Here is an 18,875-nt window from a genome sequence, read left to right on the forward strand (position 1 = left end):
GTTTTTACCAAAAAGTTATATTTTGGTTTCATCTGACAGTATGGCATTCTCCTAATCTTCTTCTGGATCATCCAAATGCTCTATAGCAAACTTCAGACGGGCCTGGACATGTACTGGCTTAAGCAGGGGGACACGTCTGGCACTGCAGGATTTGAGTCCCTGGCGGCGTAGTGTGTTACTGATGGTAGGCTTTGTTACTTTGGTCCCAGCTCTCTGCAGGTCATTCACTAGGTCCCCCCGTGTGGTTCTGGGATTTTTGCTCACCGTTCTTGTGATCATTTTGACCCCACGGGGTGAGATCTTGCGTGGAGCCCCAGATCGAGGGAGATTATCAGTGGTCTTGTATGTCTTCCATTTCCTAATAATTGCTCCCACAGTTGATTTCTTCAAACCAAGCTGCTTACCTATTGCAGATTCAGTCTTCCCAGCCTGGTGCAAGTCTACAATGTTGTTTCTGGTGTCCTTTGACAGCTCTTTGGTATTGGCCATAGGGGAGTTTGGAGTGTGACTGTTTGAGGTTGTGGACAGGTGTCTTTTATACTGATAACAAGTTCAAACAGGTGCCATTAATACAGGTAACGAATGGAGGACAGAGGAGCCTCTTAAAGAAGAAGTTACAGGTCTGTGAGAGCCAGAAATCTTGCTTGTTTGTAGGTGACCAAATACTTATTTTCCACCATAATTTGCAAATAAATTCATAAAAAATCCTACAATGTGATTTTCTGGATTTTTTTTCTCATTTTGTCTGTCATAGCTGAAGTGTACCTATGATGAAAATGACAGGCCTCTCATCTTTTTAAGTGGGAGAACTTGCACAATTGGTGGCTGACTAAATTATTTTTTGCCCCACTGTACATACTGTAGATAGATAGGTAGATGGGGAAGTAGTTCACTTCTGAAACACCCCATCTCTTTTTTGTCTTCAGACACAACACTCCCTCACACATGATAGGCTGAGTATAGCACTGCATGAGGCTTGCATGCGGGAACAGTAGATAAAGTGACTCACACTTCCTCTGTGAGTGTGACTCAAAAAAACTCCAATGTGGGATGTAAACTTTTTCGCATCTTTTCCATCCATTTTACATGAAGCCTTCAATTGTTTTCCACAGGACAGGATTGGCTGGAGGAATAGCAGCACTCGGCTAATCGTCCTGACCACCGACGATGGCTTCCACATGGCAGGGGATGGCAAGCTGGCTGGCATACTGGAGCCCAACGACGAGAGATGTTACATGGACAACAAGCTGTACACTAAGAGCAATGACATGGTATGTGATGATGACATGGGACACATTCAGATCAATATGATTGGTCCTCACCAAGACTTTGATATACTGTACTGCATATGAAAAATACCATGAGAGAATATGAAAAATATGTAATGAATGAACTGGGACTGAACTAAAGCCTGTATATTCCAACCCTTTTGGCCCTAAACAATTACATTCTTGAGGTTGTACAAGTTAAGTGTCTCTGTATGTAGGACTACCCATCTGTTGGTCAAGTGGCTTCGCAGTTAGAGAAGAACAACATTCAGCCAATCTTTGCTGTGACAAAGAACATGGAGAATGTATACAGGGTAAGTGGACTCTCTTTATTTCGATCATTCTTTCTTTTTTTCTTCCTCAGTTTTTCTACTGTTATAAACGCCAACATATGTAATGCAGTAACTTATTAATACTGCCACATAATAATGAAGAGTATCCTAAATAACTCTTACAATACACCTGACCCCCCCCCCCAACAAAACTCTGTTGAGGGGAAATGTACTTGATTCGATTGTGATGTGTTGTTGTCTTACCTAACTATCTTCCAGGAACTCAGTAGAATGATCCCCAAGTCTGAGGTGGGAGTATTGTCAGAGGACTCCAAAAATGTTGTTGAATTGATCCAAGCTGCCTACAATGTAAGACATTTACAATATTTGTTCAATTCTTATTCAGATATTTACAATCTTTTCTTATTCATTTAACAAATCTCTTTAAAAAAAAGATGGTACTCCAATAATTATGTGTTTAATGTGTAGAACCTTGCTTGATTTTTATCATAAACCTCTAGTATCTCTAGGAATAATGTATCAGTTTGGATTTGCTTGGGATGTTTTTTTTCTGGTGATTTAGCATTGGTGTCAACTCTGAGACTGTTTTGTGTCTGACACAGAGGCTCTCCTCCAAAGTGACAGTGACTCATGATGCTCTCCCTGACAATGTGAGAGTCACTTACACTCCACTCTGTCCTGGAGGGGGACCCGCAGGGGACAAGGGGGTCTGTGATAACGTCAAAGTAGGAGACTTGGTAAGAGATCAGAAGTAAAAGACTATCACATACCAAATATTTATATGGTAACACTTGATAATAACTGAAGTATTAATCAACTATTGATAAAACAGTAATATGTATTTCATTTCTTTGTAAATGAAATGCATTCCAAAACAGACTGCAACTCTTTGTTAAGGGTTTCAGTGACTTCATTAGCTGTGGTTGCTGATGCGTTTATGGTTGAATCCTCAGCATACATGAACACACATGCTTTGTTTAATGCATATGGCAGTTCATTAGTAAACATATAAAAGAGTAGAGGGCCTAGAAAGCTGCCCTGTGGTACACCACACTTTACATGTTTGACATTAGAGAAGATACCATTAAAGAAAACCCGTTGAGTTCTATTAGATACAGTGGGGCAAAAAGTATTTAGTCAGCTACCAATTGTGCAAGTTCTCCCACTTAAAAAGATGAGAGAGGCCTGTAATTTTCATCATAGGTACACTTCAACTATGACAGACAAAATGAGAAGAAGAAAATCCAGAAAATCACATTGTAGGATTTTTAATGAATTTATTTTCAAATTATGGTGGAAAATAAGTATTTGGTCACCTACAAACAAGCAAGATTTCTGGCTCTCACAGACCTGTAACTTCGTCTTTAAGAGGCTCCTCTGTCTTCCTCGTTACCTGAATTAATGGCACCTGTTTGAACTTGTTATCAGTATAAAAGACACCTGTCCACAACCTCAAACAGTCACACTCCAAACTCCACTATGGCCAAGACCAAAGAGCTGTCAAAGGACACCAGAAACAAAATTGTAGACCTGCACCAGGCTGGGAAGACTGAATCTGCAATAGGTAAGCAGCTTGGTTTGAAGAAATCAACTGTGGGAGCAATTATTAGGAAATGGAAGACATACAAGACCACTGATAATCTCCCTCGATCTGGGGCTCCACGCAATATCTCACCCGTGGGGTCAAAATGATCACAAGAACGGTGAGCAAAAATCCCAGAACCACACGGGAGAACCTAGTGAATGACCTGCAGAGAGCTGGGACCAAAGTAATAAAGCCTACCATCAGTAACACACTACGCTGCCAGGGACTCAAATCCTGCAGTGCCAGACGTGTCCCCCTGCTTAAGCCAGTACATGTCCAGGCCCGTCTGAAGTTTGCTAGAGAGCATTTGAATGATCCAGATGAAGATTGGGAGAATGTCATATGGTCAGATGAAACTAAAATATAACTTTTTGGTAAAAACTCAACTCGTCGTGTTTGGAGGACAAAGAATGCTGAGTTGCATCCAAAGAACACCATACCTACTGTGAAGCATGGGGGTGGAAACATCATGCTTTGGGGCTGTTTTTCTGCAAAGGGACCAGGACGACTGATCCGTGTAAAGGAAAGAATGAATGGGGCCATGTATCGTGAGATTTTGAGTGAAAACCTCCTTCCATCAGCAAGGGCATTGAAGATGAAACGTGGTTGGGTCTTTCAGCATGACAATGATCCCAAACACACCACCCGGGCAACGAAGGAGTGGCTTCGTAAAAAGCATTTCAAGGTCCTGGAGTGGCCTTGCCAGTCTCCAGATCTCAACCCAATTGAAAATCTTTGGAGGGAGTTGAAAGTCTGTGTTGCCCAGCAACAGCCCCAAAACATCACTGACTGCTCTAGAGGAGATCTGCTTGGAGGAATGGGCCAAAATACCAGCAACAGTGTGTGAAAACCTTGTGAAGACTTACAGAAAACGTTTGACCTCTGTCATTGCCAACAAAGGGTATATAACAAAGTATTAAGATAAACTTTTGTTATTGACCAAATACTTATTTTCCACCATAATTTGCAAATAAATTCATTAAAAATCCTACAATGTGATTTTCTGGATTTTTTTTATTTCATTTTGTCTGTCATAATTGAAGTGTACCTATGATGAAAATTACAGGCCTCTCTCATCTTTTTAAGTGGGAGAACTTGCACAATTGGAGTCTGACTAAATACTTTTTTGCCCCACTGTAGATAGCTCTGAATCCACAATATAGCAGAGGTTAAAAAGCCATAACACATACCAGTCAAAAGTTTAGACACAGCTACTCATTGAAGGAATTTTCTTTATTTCTACTATTTTATACATTGTAAAAATAATAATGAAGACATCACAACTATGAAATAACACATAAGGAATCATGTAGTGACCAGAAAAGTGTTAAACAAACCAAATATATTTTAGATTTTAGATTCTTCAAAGTAGCCACCCTTTGTCTTGATTCAGCTTTACACACTCTTGGCATTCTCTTAACCAGCTTCACCTGGAATGCTTTTCCAACAGTCTTGAAGGAGTTCCCACATATGCTGAGCATTTGTTGGCTGCTTTTCCTTCACTCTGCGGTGCGGTCCAACTCATCCCAAACCATCTCAATTTGGTTGACGTCGGATGATTGTGGAGGCCAGGTCATCTGATGCAGCACTCCATCACTCTCCTTCTTGGTCAAATAGCCCTTAAACAGCTTGGAAGTGTGTTGGATCATTGTCGTGTTGAAAAACAAATGATATAGTAGTCCCACTCAGCGTAAACCAGATGGGATGGCATATCGCTGCAGAATGCTGTGGTAGCCATGCTGGTTAAGTTTGTCATGAATACAAAATAAATCACAGACAGTGTCACCAGTATAGCACCCCCACACCATCACACCTCCTCCTCCATGCTTCATAGTGGGAACCACACATGCGGAGATCATGCGTTCACCTACTCTGTGTCTCACAAAGACGGCAGTTGGACCGAAAAATCTCACATTTGGACTCATCAGAACAAAGGACAGATTTTCACAGGTCTAATGTCCACTGCTCGTGTTTCTTGGCCCAAGCAAGTCTCTTCTTATTATTGGTGTCCTTTAGTAGTGATTTCTTTGCAGCAATTCGACCATGAAGGTCTGATTCACACAGTCTCCTGTGAATAGGTGATGTTGAGATGTGTCTGTTACTTGAACTCTGTGAAGCATTTATTTGGGCTCCAAATTCTAACTCTAATGAACTTGTCCTCTGCAGCAGAGGTAATTCTGGGTCTTCCTTTCCTGTGGCGGTCCTCATGAGAGCCAGTTTCATCATAGCGCTTGATGGTTTTTGTGACTGCACTTGAAGAAACTTTCAAAGTTCTGGAAATTTTACGGATTGACTGAAGTAATGATGGACTGTTGTTTCTCTTTGCTTATTTGAGCTGTTCTTGCCATAATATGGACTTGGTCTTTTATCAAATAGGGTGATATTCTGTATACCACAACTACCTTGTCACAACACAATTGTTTGTCTCAAAGGTATTAAGAAGGAAAGAAATTAACATTTAACAAGGCACACCTGTTATTTGAAATTCATTCCAGGTAACTACCTCATGAAGCTGGTTGAGAGAATGCCAAGAGTGTGCAAAGCTGTCATCAAGGCCAAGGTTGGCTACTTTGAAGAATCTCATATATAAAATATATTTTGATTTATTTAACATTATTGGTTACTACATGATTCGGTGTGTGTTATTTCATAGTTTTGATGCCTTCATTATTATTCACAATGTAAAAAAAATAGTCAAAATAAAGAAAAACCCTTGAATGAGTAGGTGTGTCCAAACTTTTGACTGGTACTGTATGTTTTTTCAACAACAGGTTATGGTCAATATTATCAAAGGCTGCACTGAAATCTAACAGTACAGCTCCCACAATCTTCTTATTATCAATTTCTTTCAACCAATCATCAGTCATTTGTGTCAGTGCAGTACATGTTGAATGCCCTTCACTATAAGCATGCTGAAAGTCTGTTGTTAATTTGTTTACAGAGAAATAGCATTGTATTTGGTCAAACACAATTCTTTCCAACAGTTTGCTCAGAGCTGGCGGCAAACTGATAGGTCTGCTGTTTCAACCAATAAAGGCCGCTTTACCACTCTTGGGTAGCGAAATTACTTTGGCTTCCCTCCAGGTCTGAGGACAAAGACTTTCCTGTAGGCCCAGATGAATGATATGACAGATATGAGTGGCTATAGAGTCAGCTACCATCCTCAGTAGCTTTCCATCTATGTTATCAATGCCAGGAGGTTTGTCATTGTCGATCGATAACAATCCTTTTTCACATCTCCCACACTAACTTTACAAAATTGAAACTTGCAAAACTTTTCTTTCATAGTTGCGATGCTTTTCTTTTTTTATGCATGAATACAATGGCTCACTGTTCGTTGTTGTCATTTCCTGCCTAAGTTTGCACAATTTGCTACATGTAATGAAGTAATCGCTAAAATAATTGGTGAATAAGCCATCTGATTCGATGAAAGATGGAATTGAATTTGTTTTTCTGCCCATAATTTAATTTAAAGTACTTCAAAGTTTTTTTCCATCATTCTTCATATCATTGATCTTGGCTTTATAATACAGTTTCTGTTTATTTTTGTTGAGTTTAGTCACATAATTCCTCAATTTGCAGTAAGTCAGCCAGTCAGATGTGCAGCCAGACTTATTAGCCACTCCTTTTGCCCCATCTCTTTCAACCACACAGTTTTTCAATTCCTCATCAATCCATTGAGCCTTAACAGTTCCAACAGTCAGTTTCTTAACAGGTGCATGTTTATGAATAATTGGAAGAAGCAATTTCATAAATTCATCAATTGCAGTATCTGGATGCTACTTATTAATCACATCAGACCAACAAATATTTTTAACATCATCCACATAAGAGTCACAGCAAAGTATTTTGTATGATCTTACACAATATTTATTTTACTCTCTTATACACTATTTTAGATCCATTTAGTTAAATGATAATAAATAGCAAAAAAAACATTATCCAAACACATACCACAAATTTACTCATTGCGTCTCCTGAATTCCTCTCAGGTGTCTTTCAACGTAACAGTGACGGCAGATGAATGTATAGACAGGGAGAGGTCTTTTCTGATTGGCCCATTGGGCATAAAAGACAAGCTGAAGGTGAGCTTGTCGACTCGCTGCGAGTGTGAATGTGATGACCCCAAGGAGGAGAATCACAAGGACTGCGACGGGAAGGGTAAAGTCAAATGTGGCATGTGCAGGTAAGGCGGGCATTGGTTGGGATATACAACAAATAGCATGTGCTTTTGTTTCCCCAATATATTCCAACTTATGTTGATATAGTCAATATTGAATCCAATATATGATGCATGATTTCCCCTTCATCCCCCTAGAAGTGCATTGAGTCACCTGAAAAACAAAGAAACTGAGAAACATGGATTGTTATGAACCATCTATTTCATTCTATTTTCTATACTGTATTTCTATTCTCTGTACTCAGGGGGAACAAAAAGACACCACAATTTTGGGGGGTGGTAAATGTAAAGTCTTCACAAGCAATCAGTACAGTAGGCTTTTTCCTCCCAACTCTGTGCAGTTGCAATGCCGGCTTCGTGGGTCAGAAGTGCGAGTGCGCCATCGGGGAGAAGGACGAGAGCTCTCTGAGGGCGGCATGCCGGAAGGACAACGGCACGGAGTGCGAAGGACGAGGGGACTGTGTGTGTGGCATTTGCCAGTGCTATGCCCAACAAGGCGGCAGCACCTACTACGGCACGCACTGCGAGTGTGAAAACGAGAGCTGCGAGAAGTTTCAGAACAAACTGTGTGGAGGTGCAGTCTGATAGAATATATGAAAATATCAATAAATTTAAAAAATAGATTAATAGATTTTTACAGAAACATTGGAAATATAGATGGAAATATATATACAGTACATGTACTGTATAACAATAGAAAGAACACCTGCCATCTGATAATGACAGTCTCATTATGACTGAGGGTACACACGTGAAGTATTAAAACAATTCTGACGTAAAATCATGTCTCTGTGTTGAAGGGAACGGGAAATGCCGTTGTAAAATTTGCGAATGCAACCCCGAGTACGAAGGCACCGCCTGCCAATGCAAGAAGTCGGATGAGCAGTGTCGCACACCAAGCGGGAGCGTGTGCAGCGGCAGGGGCACATGCCAGTGTAACCAGTGCAAGTGTATCGAGGGCTACCAGCGGCCCTACTGTCTGACCTGTCCCGCCTGCCAGACTCCCTGTATAACCAAGGGGTAAGACGGCCTGGGCCCACCTTTTTCACTCACTCACAACCACTGTATTCACTGGCCCCTTTAGGTAATGTTGTTGGATCCATCGTGTACATGTTAAATTGCATCACAACCATAGGACAAACAAAGACGGTTACCATTGACCGTAAAGGATGACTGGTAGAACAGAATGTAGCACTTAAAAATATCATTTCTGCGTGTTGCCATCTTACTCAACGCGAGGGGTTTTGGAACCAAAGCATGTGTTGAAGTCCTTAAAGGGAGAAGACAAAATGTTGAGCAAGGAAGTTTTCCACTCTCTACCTCGTTCTTCTATTTTCAGGAAGTGCATCGAGTGTCTGGGCTTTCAGACAGGCCCGTTCAGCAAGAACTGCTCCCAGACCTGTAAGAGTATTAATGAATTTGAGATGGTGGAGACATTGCCACCTGGTAAGCCTTGTGACGTGAGGGATGTGGAGAACTGCCGGGTGTTCTTTATCATTAAACAGTTGGATGGAGAGGACAACTACTCCGCCCAGATACTAAAGACCAGAGGTGAGAGACGTATGTCTTGTGCAACTAAAAAGTATGCCCATGTTACCTTCATAGCCCACAGAAAACAGATCATGTTTTCTGGGGGTTTTAGTTGACCGACCACGTTGTTTGATGGGCATCAAGATGAAGCCTCCAAGTCACATTGAAAGCATCTGAATCACAGTGTCCGAGAGATGTTTGCTACCAAATGTTTTCACAGTAAACGTAACATGCTACAGCCTCCAGGACTGCCTAAAAATGTATGGTTGTTAATGTCTGTCATAATTGTTTTAGAATGTCCGGAGTTGCCAAACATCTACGCCATCATTGGAGGCTCCATTGCGGGCGTGGCCCTGATCGGCTTACTGATCCTGCTCATCATCAAAGCCATCCTCTACATGAGAGACGTGAAGGAGTTCCGCAGGTTTGAGAATGAGCAGAAGAAAGGAAAGTGGTCCCCGGTGAGTGACATTTGCTACTTCATAGAAATCATCACTTTGGCACAGATTCATTATTCCCTTTTTTATGTGCTTTTCTCTCTATGCGTATTCTGACAAAGAACTTAAGCGTGAGAATAACATACTATATTCACCCACTATTAGTTTGAAGTGGAGCTTGAATAAATGAATATGTGACCTTGAATTAGTTCCCTAATAATTCTACCACCTTTACGCGCGAGGAAACCATGAATAAGATCTAGCGAACCTACCAGTTCCAAATGGAAAAAGCATTTACATTTGGTGCATTTAGAAATTGCACCGTTCTCCATGCACTGAAATCTACAACTTGGTAAGGTCTATTGATAAGAGCTGTGTCAATTAGTAATCCATTTGGAGAAGGGGATTGTAAATACGCATAGCAATTATTTTTAGATGATTTTTCCTTATGATCCCTGGACACTAATGGGAAACCAGCCATATGGAAGCAAACTGAAAATCATATGAACATGACATGTACTGCACAGTGAAATGGGATATAAATAGCAGTGCCGATCAGAATTCTGATTGTGTACCCTTATAATATGTGTGCATGAAATTTGGAGATCCAAGCTATAGGCTTATGTAGGGTCGAACCTGCCGAATTGATGTATGCCAGTGTTTCCAAACTAGGTAGTGGGGACCCCAAAATGTGCAATGCTTGGTGATTACTTGATTATTTGAATCAGCTGTGTAGTGCTATGACAAAAAACTAAATGTGCAACTAAATGTGCACCCTTATATGCCCAGGCCGTTCTCCATTTTATTTTACAATTTGTATCATGCTAAATATTAGCCACTATCGGTAGCCACTGTCAGTAATACCCACATACATTTAATTTTGCATCATTCCATTCCATTCCGTTTACCTTCCTTTCCCCTCTCATGTCCTTGTAAATTGTTCTTGAGGGTCGCTAGCATTAGTGGATCATCTTAGGCTAACGTTGTGTAATAATTTAGGACACGTAACCTATTTGAATGATTATGAAACTCAGTGAGAATTAGGGTAGATTTATAGGATTATTGTTCAACCCCTATTGTACTTTTTTTCACATTCCAATATTTAATGGATTGAACTCGAATATGGTAACTTTCAGAAGAAATCAAAATGTATTTTCTGTACGGTGTTTTGTGCATAAATGCTCTCAAAGTTTTTTTTCAAGGATTCATACATACTTTTCTAACCAAAAAATATGCCTAAATAATCTACAAGATCAGTCTTTTTTTAATCCACCAGTTGGTGCTGAAACGGAGACGAATATGCATAGATGGCTTTCTTTCATTGACCCTTATATTCTGAACCCGTTCTCGCAATATATTCTATTGAGTCTGTCGACAAAATTCTAATTAAAGGTGCTTCGTATTTAAAGGGATGGCTTAAGACAAAAGTACTGAAAACCCCATTGAATGAAAACTCCACGAAAATATGTTGGCCGCAAGCGGGATGGTTTCAGTGGTTGAATTAAATGTATTCAGAGTGCGCAAAGTAGCCACACCTGCTGAGCGCGTTACTCGACTAAATACAGTAAGTCTGAATACCAAATACTGAGAAGTGCGTAGGAGGAAAGGCATACATTCTTAATTGGGATCGGGCTCTTTGAGAATAGATAGAGCTGCACAGCATTGGTCTCCAGAACCGGAGGAGACTTGTTTATAAAGCGCTTTTGCAAGATTTGATCAGTAACTGTGCGTAAGTCGAAATCCATGCCAATGTTGTGATTTGCTATAAATGTATGGCTGGCAAAGACAGCAGCTATTTAAAACAAGACACCGCATTTATCACTCCAGATATCTGAGTTCCATACATTACTGATTTTTCATCATACGTAATTTACTATCTTTCTCAATAGGGAGACAATCCACTATTCATGAACGCGACCACCACCGTGGCTAACCCTACCTTCACTGGAGAATAAGATCAACATCAGTCAGCCCAGACAATCAAGTTGGATTCAAATGCATGTACATTTATTGTTTCTGTTTTAATGTGCTTTTTTTTCTCCACAATTTATAAGTTGGTTTACAAATAGTATTTTTTTATGTGTTCCAAGACTGAATTCAAGAATGATCATGCACTGATTGGAAAAAAACTGTTGCAATGTTGCTACAGGGTCCTTCCACCTAAAAAAAGACCAAGTAAGAGGTTCAGATTATTCTGAAATGGTTTCTGTTAACGTTAGCATTTCTGCAACATTATTTTGTTGGAACAATATTTGATCTCTGAGAAATTAAGCTAATTTATTGCACGGAAATTGGCCATTTTAATTTATAGGATTCATATAATATTCAACAATTATAGTACCTAATATCCGATTTGGACCAAACTTTTGATAACAATGGGTAAGACATGAGGAATCAAAAGAAGTGGTCAAAAGCCATCCACGGACCCCCCCCTATTAATTAATTTTGTTCCTTCAACCAATGTAATGTATTCTCAGTGAATTGAGTGAGGTTTTTTTCCCCTGTTCAGAGGAATTAGTCATTGAAGTTGTTGGGTCCTACATCCTGACCACTAAATGGTGCTGTTCCTGCTATTTGGGGATAATTTATTAAAGATTTTCTTACCCTGTAAGCAGTTTACGGACCAGGTATGACAGCAACCCATTATTTGGTTTTGTTTACCTTGCCACTGTTTCAAATGCTAACTTTTTAGCATTTGTGTCACAAATCCAATGCAAGTTAATGGTACCTATATTAGGATAATTCACGCTTTATATCCAAATCATCCTAAAGTTTCAAATAATGTATTGTGTAACTCAATGATATTTCTTACAGCAATTATTTTTGTAGCTTTTATTTACAAATCTACAATGTACCATGACTCTACATATCCTATGAGGAAATATTGTGTAAAGCAGCAAACGATCACTGATATTTTTCATTACAAATAAAACTCTCTCTTGATTTGATGGACTCCAGCTCATGATTCAGAGAAAGAGAATGTGATGCACTCTGCAGTCATCACAACGACAGAGCATCTACAAAGATCTACTATTGTGTACACTAGCAGCGCTTCCCTTCCTTTTTCCCCCTACATTTTAATAATATTCAAATTCATATTATCAACAAATCTACTATCTCATCTTCCTATTATGCAAAGCTTGATGTCAGGAAAATACCTGACTTTCAAATCTACACAAGACAGAAAGTTCTGCAACCTGCAGCTTCCCAAGCGCTCAAAATCCTGTGCAACCTTGCCATACCAGCTGATCGGCCCATTGTGTTAGAGACGGGGAGGGGGGGGACGGGAGAGGGAACTACGGAGAGAGGCAGGGGGAGCTGGGTCTCCTATGTGTGATTGTTGAGGTTGGGTCTTATCCCCTTCTCTGAGGGCCTTCGACACTCCGTAGCACTTTCACAAAGGGAGAGCCATGGAGCTGAACTAACCATTCACCCAGAGCCACGGAAGGAGGGTGAGAGTCCGCCAGCCCAGCCCCAGGAAAGGAGCACCCAGTGGCAGCCACTCAACAGGGGATACAGGCAGCTCCGAGGTGCTGGCTCTCTTTATCTCCTTCCAGGCACCACCACCACAGCACCAAGGGGTTGGTTAATGAGTTGGAGGAGGCAGAGGGAGTGGCTGTACACAAGGGGCTGAAGTTCACCGAGACACAAGCAGCAGGTGGAGGGAGAGATTGTGAGAGAGAGCCTGACGCACTGACGCTGTCAAGGAGACACACACACCCTCCACCTGACTGAGGTAGGTGAAGCAGTGTTTGACGGGTGAATGCTCCTTGTTTGTTTCCTTGTGTTTCCAGGGGGGTTGTGGTGCACGGCGCTTGTGGTGCACGACTCTGGGAACAGGCTTTGATTTAGTGTGGATTGGACACCAATTCCGAAAGGGAGAAGGTTGTTTCGTGAGTAAACGAGACCTGGAGTCAAACCCTTAGGGCTGACTTTCCACCTAAGGGCTTCAGAGCTGTCAGCAGGTGTGAGCACGTGTTTGTGTGTAATGTGTTAGTGTGTCCGTTTGTATGGATGTTTAAGGTCATCTGTTTCTTTGAGCCTGCTTACATATGTGCACTGTTTGTGTGCCCCTACTGGCATTGTGTGTATGTTGTGTCTCTGTACGCGCCTACTGCGTGTGTGTGTCTGTCTGTCTATCTGATGTGTGTATGCAATCACAGGTCATTGCAAAGCTGAGGGGAAGTGCACCGTATGTATGGCGCTGCCTGCAATGTTTCTGTGTCTCTGTACGAAGCCTACTGTTTGTCGGTGTATGCATGTGTACGTGCATGTCTGTACATCACGTGTAGCCTGTGCCTCTGAGTGTTGGCAAGTCCGTAGATACCTTTCGGTAACCTGTCTTGCTCTGAATTTTCCCATGCCCGCCCCTCTTCTCTAATCAGCAGCGTTTCTGAGGGGCTCCTGTGTTGAGTTGTTGCATGACTTCAGGGGAACAAAAGTCCGGCCCATTAGTGGACCAAACAGCTCCCCACTGTAGCAGTGCACCTCCCACTTAGCGTTTGCCAAATTTGAATGGTCCGTTTAACTTTGTGAAGTTCTTTGAAGATCCATTTGGCCCGGGGAAACGAAGGCAACCCGGTCCAAATGACACAGAGTCAGACCACAGTGGTCTGATCTTTTGGACAGTGGTCAGACAGAGAGGCCAACGAAGGACAAGGAGGGAGAGAAGAGAGTGGTTGGCTGAGGGAAGGGGCCTCCATGATAACAAGAAGGCTTGAATAACAGCCTTCATTCAATATTTGGTTCAGCTGTAGTTCATACTGTACATCATGCTTAGCCTGTAAGTGGTTAGGGTTTGTAAATTGTTGTGGTGTGTGCATGTGTGTGTGTGTGTGTGTGTGTGTGTGTGTGACGTGTGTGTATACATTTGCAGGTCATCATAAAGCTGAGAGGAACTACAAGGGTTAATCATTTGTGCATTTCAGACCATATTTTGGATTGTGGTCAGGAGACCTGGAGGGTTGATAAGAACTGCACATTTTAGAGCAGCCTTTGATTGCCCCCAGCACAAGGTGCACCTGTGCACTGATCAAATCTAATTTATTTATAAAGCCCTTCTTACATCAGCTGATATCTCAAAGTGCTGTACAGAAACCCAGCCTAAAACCCCAAACAGCAAGCAATGCAGGTGTAGAAGCACGGTGGCTAGGAAAAACTCCCTAGAACTCCCTATATGGAACATTTCTGGGATATTATATTTCAGCTCATGAAACATTGGAACACTTTACATGCATGTTGCATTTATATTTTTTGCTCAGTGTACATGCAGTTGTTGTCAGCAGCCAAAAGAGAGATCTTCTGGTAGTTCTGGGCTAATGCAAGACAGCAAAATCTTGTGTGTTAAAAGTCATGTAATGATTAACTAGGCTATTGAATCACTGATACTTATTTTACATAATGTATTAGAAATCATTTATACATACATCCTCTGAGTCAGCAACAGTCGTCTAATGGCTTCATTAAGTATAGTCTCCTCAACTGTCTCCACACTGAAATACTGAAATAAATTAGCAATTAGCTAATTGCCAATGTCAGGCTGGGTCTGTAGTTCTATTTGGCATATCCCATTTAAAATAATTGTGTTTATTTGAAAGAGTAGCCTAGATGTTTGGATTATATAGCTAAATTAGCTAGCTAGCTCACATTGTAATAACGTTAAACTTCGTCTAGCTAATAGTTTATTACTTTGGCTTCATATATATTCATATAATATATATATATATATATTTGAAATAAATAATCAACTTTGCTTACCTTACATTGAAAAATAATGTGTTTATTGGTGGGCTACTTGGTTCAGCTGTAGTTCATACTGTACATCATGCTTAGCCTGTAAGTGGTTAGGGTTTGTAAATTGTTGTGGTGTGTGCATGTGTGTGTGTGTGTGTGTGTGACGCACGCCACTGTCCTCTTGCATGTTCATGTTGGAATGGCAGTTGTTTTTTTTTAATTGACCAAAAGGTACTATACAGAAACCCTTTGAGTTCCGACAAAATTTCCATACTCATAAAAAGCTTATTTCTCTCAAATTTTGGGCACAAATTTATTTACATCCCTGTTAGTGAGCATTTCTCCTTTGCCAAGATAATCCATCCACCTGACAGATGTAGCATATCTAGAAGCTGATTAAACTGCATGATCATAACACAGGTGCATCTTGTGTTGGGGACCAAAAAGGCCACTCTAAAATGTGCAGTTTTGTCACACAACACAATGCCACAGATGTCTCAAGTTTTGAGGGAGCATGCAATTGGCATGCTGACTGCAGGAATGTCCAACAGAGCTGTTGCCAGAGAATTGAAAGTTAATTGCTCTACCATAAGCCACTGTCATTTTAGAGGATTTGGCAGTACATCCAACCGGCCTCACCACCGCAGACCACATGTAACCACTCCAGCCCAGGACCTCCACATCTGGCTTCTTCACCTGCGGGATCGTCTGGGGGGGGGGGGGGGGGGGTGGTATTTCTGTCTTTAATAAAGCCCTTTTGTTGGGAAAAACTCATTCTGATTGGCTGGGCCTGGCTCCCAAGTGGGTGGCCCTATGCCCTCCCAGGCCCACACATGGCTGTGCCTCTTCCCAGTCATATGAAATCCATAGATTAGGGCCTAATGAATTCATTTCAATTGACTAATTTTCTTCTATGAACTGTATCTCAGTAAAATCTTTGAAATTGTTGCATGTTGCGTTTATATTTTTGTTCAGTATATATACCTATTTTAGGAAAGGGTTCCTTAAGCTCATCCAAAAACCAAAAGGTTCTATATAGAACCCCAAAGAACCCTTTTTTCTAAGAGTGCATAACCTACAGAAAACCATAATACAACCAACGAAGAACAAATAACACACACTGTATTATCTGCATTATAAACTGGGTGGTTCGAGCCCTGAATACTGATTGGTTGACAGCCGTGGTAAATCAGAACATATACCACAGGTATGACAATACATTTATTTTTACTGTTCTAATAACATTAGTAATCCGTTTATAATAGCAATAAGGCACCTTGGGGGTTTGTGGTATATGGCCAATATACCATGGCTAAGGGCCGTATCCAGGCACTCTGCGTTGCGTTGTACGTAAGAACAGCCCTTAGCCATGGTATATTGACCATATACCACACCCTCCTGGGCCGTATTGATTAATTGTGCTTCCCTTTACTGACCAAACCCACAGACAGACCAATAATACACAGAAACAACCCATACTTATAACAAACTCCAAATCACCAAGCAACTCCATTAATATTGAATGGGAATTTCACTGATACAACACGTTCAGTTTGAAACTAATTGATGACCAAAGCCAACTCAAACACAAAACGGCTAGCTTTCATGGTATTCATGGAGATATTGTGTTCTGTACATTCTAGGACTTTCTTCAAAAGAATTTAACACAATTGTTTGGGGAAAAAACAAACATGTAACACACAAGTCATTACTGTGCAATTAAGAATAATTTTCATAGAAATACCTGGTAATTTTCTATAGCCTAAAATAAAGTGTTCCTCTAAATGTATATTCAACAGCAAACAAACAACAAGGGCAGGCAGGAGAGGGTTGACCACAAGTAAATATGAGTCACTACTGATGAGGAGGACAAACACAATGAGACAGCTATGGACTAAACACTTGTTTCTAGGAACAAGGTCGCTCGGCACTAGATGAGAGAAGGCACACACACCTGTATGCATATCACATCTGCTTGCCATATATGGTCACTGAGGTAATGGACAATCAAGTGTGTGTGTGTGTGTGTGTGTGTGTGTGTGTGTGTGTGTGTGTGTGTGTGTGTGTGTGTGTGTGTGTGTGTGTGTGTGTGTGTGTGTGTGTGTGTGTGTGTGTGTGTCTGTTAGAGAGAGAGAGGGAAAAATGCAGGTGCTGTAAATGGGGTGGTAAGATCCTGCTAGATCCTGACATATCTCACCCTTTCCTCTCCACTCCTGCTTCCACCACATTAGGTGAGTCCTTTGTACAACGTACCAAGCTATTGGTCTGTTCCTGTTTGTTTCCGCGAAGATAAAAGAGGGTTTATGTTGAACAGGCTCTGTCTTGATGTAGACAATAAAGGATGAAATGTTGACTTGGTTACTGTGGAGCCTTGGAGAGGTAGGCTAAGCTGACCTGCGTTAGATGCCGGTATCAGCTACAGTAGTGTCAACCTGCAAATGTTATATTGGTATTAGGATACACAGACATTTAAATGACTGTACAACACTTCAGCTTGACGCATTGAAAAAGGATGGATCACTGTAGATTTTGGGCACCGATGGTGAAAGTCTTCATGCCGTGACATGGTTGTTGCTGTAATAGATACACGTAGGCTACTTTTTTAGCTTTTGTGATCCATTTCACAGCTAGCATTTGTGTGCAAATTTTCCTATGTATTTTTTACATGTTAGTAGATGGCATGAGAAGGGTGGAGAAAGCAACCTAATGAACCAAAACCAAGGACAACTAGGGCATGACCACAGGCACAGTCCCTTAGAAATTAGGCAATGCTTGGGCTAAAAAACTAGGACGTATCGTGTCTACACACACAAACAATTTCCAGACCATTAAACTTGGTATTAAACTTGTGCAGCTTTCTAAAATGGGGACTTGACTGATCAACCAGGTGAAACAGTGTCTTACCGTTGTATGAGTTATTGTAGTTCACTGTAGTCCACATGTTGAGGGGATGTACACTACCGTTCAAAAGTTTGGGGTCATTTAGAAATGTCCTTGTTTTTGAAAGAAAAGCAATTTTTTTGTCCATTAAAATAACATAAAATTGATCAGGAATACAGTGTAGACATTGTTAATGTTGTTGATCTTCAGTTTCTTGGCAATTTCTTGCATGGAAAGTCTTCATTTCTCAGAACAAGAATAGACTGACGAGTTTCAGAAGAAAGTTATTTGTTTCTGGCTATTTTGAGCCTGTAATCGAACCCATAAATGCTGATGTTCCAGATACTCAACTAGTCTAAAGAAGGCCAGTTTTATTGCTTCTTTAATCAGAACAACAGTTTTCAGCTGTGCTAACATAATTGCAAAAGGGTTTTCTAATGATCAATTAGCCTTTTAAAACTATAAACTTGGATTAGCTAACACAACGTGCCATTGGAACACAGGAGTGATGGTTGCTTATAATGGTCCTCTGTACGCCTATGTAGATATTCCATTAAAAATCACCTACAATAGACATTTACAACATTTGCAAGGTCTACACTGTATTTCTGATGAATTTGATGTTATTTTAATGGACAAAAAATGTGCTTTTCTTTAAAAAACAAGGACATTTCTAAGTGACCCCAAGTATTTGAAAGGTAGTGTAGATGTTATAGTATGGGGAGGGATCTACAACACTACTACCCTACATCACCTTAGTAAGAGGAGAGATGTCATTTGGCACTATGCCAGGCCCTCACCCGATGGGGCCATATCAGTCAATATTATACCACAGGGTGCTGCCCTGCTTGGTCAACGTCAGGGGTTGGTAGTAACTGTAAAGCTATGGGACCTTGAGGTCACAGGCAGGATGATTATCACAGTGCAATAAAAGTTCACCGATCATGAACCATCTCCACCTTTGAACTG

At 40.9% G+C, this 18,875-nt stretch overlaps 2 protein-coding genes across 5 annotated transcripts in view; both read left to right on the forward strand.

The window, feature by feature from the left end:
* Nucleotides 1-12,239, forward strand: part of cd18 (CD18 protein) — a 24,853-nt gene extending 12,614 nt beyond the window's left edge. Inside the window, 12 exon segments of the mRNA NM_001124435.1 lie at nucleotides 1,113-1,271; nucleotides 1,487-1,582; nucleotides 1,820-1,909; nucleotides 2,164-2,241; nucleotides 2,244-2,259; nucleotides 2,261-2,298; nucleotides 7,139-7,332; nucleotides 7,668-7,900; nucleotides 8,127-8,346; nucleotides 8,666-8,877; nucleotides 9,151-9,317; nucleotides 11,183-12,239. Coding sequence (NP_001117907.1) covers nucleotides 1,113-1,271; nucleotides 1,487-1,582; nucleotides 1,820-1,909; nucleotides 2,164-2,241; nucleotides 2,244-2,259; nucleotides 2,261-2,298; nucleotides 7,139-7,332; nucleotides 7,668-7,900; nucleotides 8,127-8,346; nucleotides 8,666-8,877; nucleotides 9,151-9,317; nucleotides 11,183-11,248 — 1,569 coding nt within the window. The 3' untranslated portion in view covers nucleotides 11,249-12,239.
* The window catches only part of LOC110520005 (villin-1), a 27,547-nt gene continuing 20,605 nt past the window's right edge, over nucleotides 11,934-18,875 (forward strand). The window contains exon 1 of one of the 4 annotated variants that reach the window (XM_090229585.1): nucleotides 11,934-13,029. The gene's annotated coding sequence lies outside the window, so the exon portion shown is untranslated. Of the gene's footprint in view, nucleotides 13,259-17,150; nucleotides 17,258-18,875 lie in introns of those variants that run through there. The other 3 variants (XM_090229587.1, XM_090229588.1, XM_090229586.1) reach the window with 3 other exon arrangements.

The sequence above is a fragment of the Oncorhynchus mykiss genome, chromosome 3, assembly GCF_057628025.1.
Source record: "Oncorhynchus mykiss isolate SJ-2025 chromosome 3, ASM5762802v1, whole genome shotgun sequence".
Classification (NCBI taxonomy): domain Eukaryota; kingdom Metazoa; phylum Chordata; class Actinopteri; order Salmoniformes; family Salmonidae; genus Oncorhynchus; species Oncorhynchus mykiss.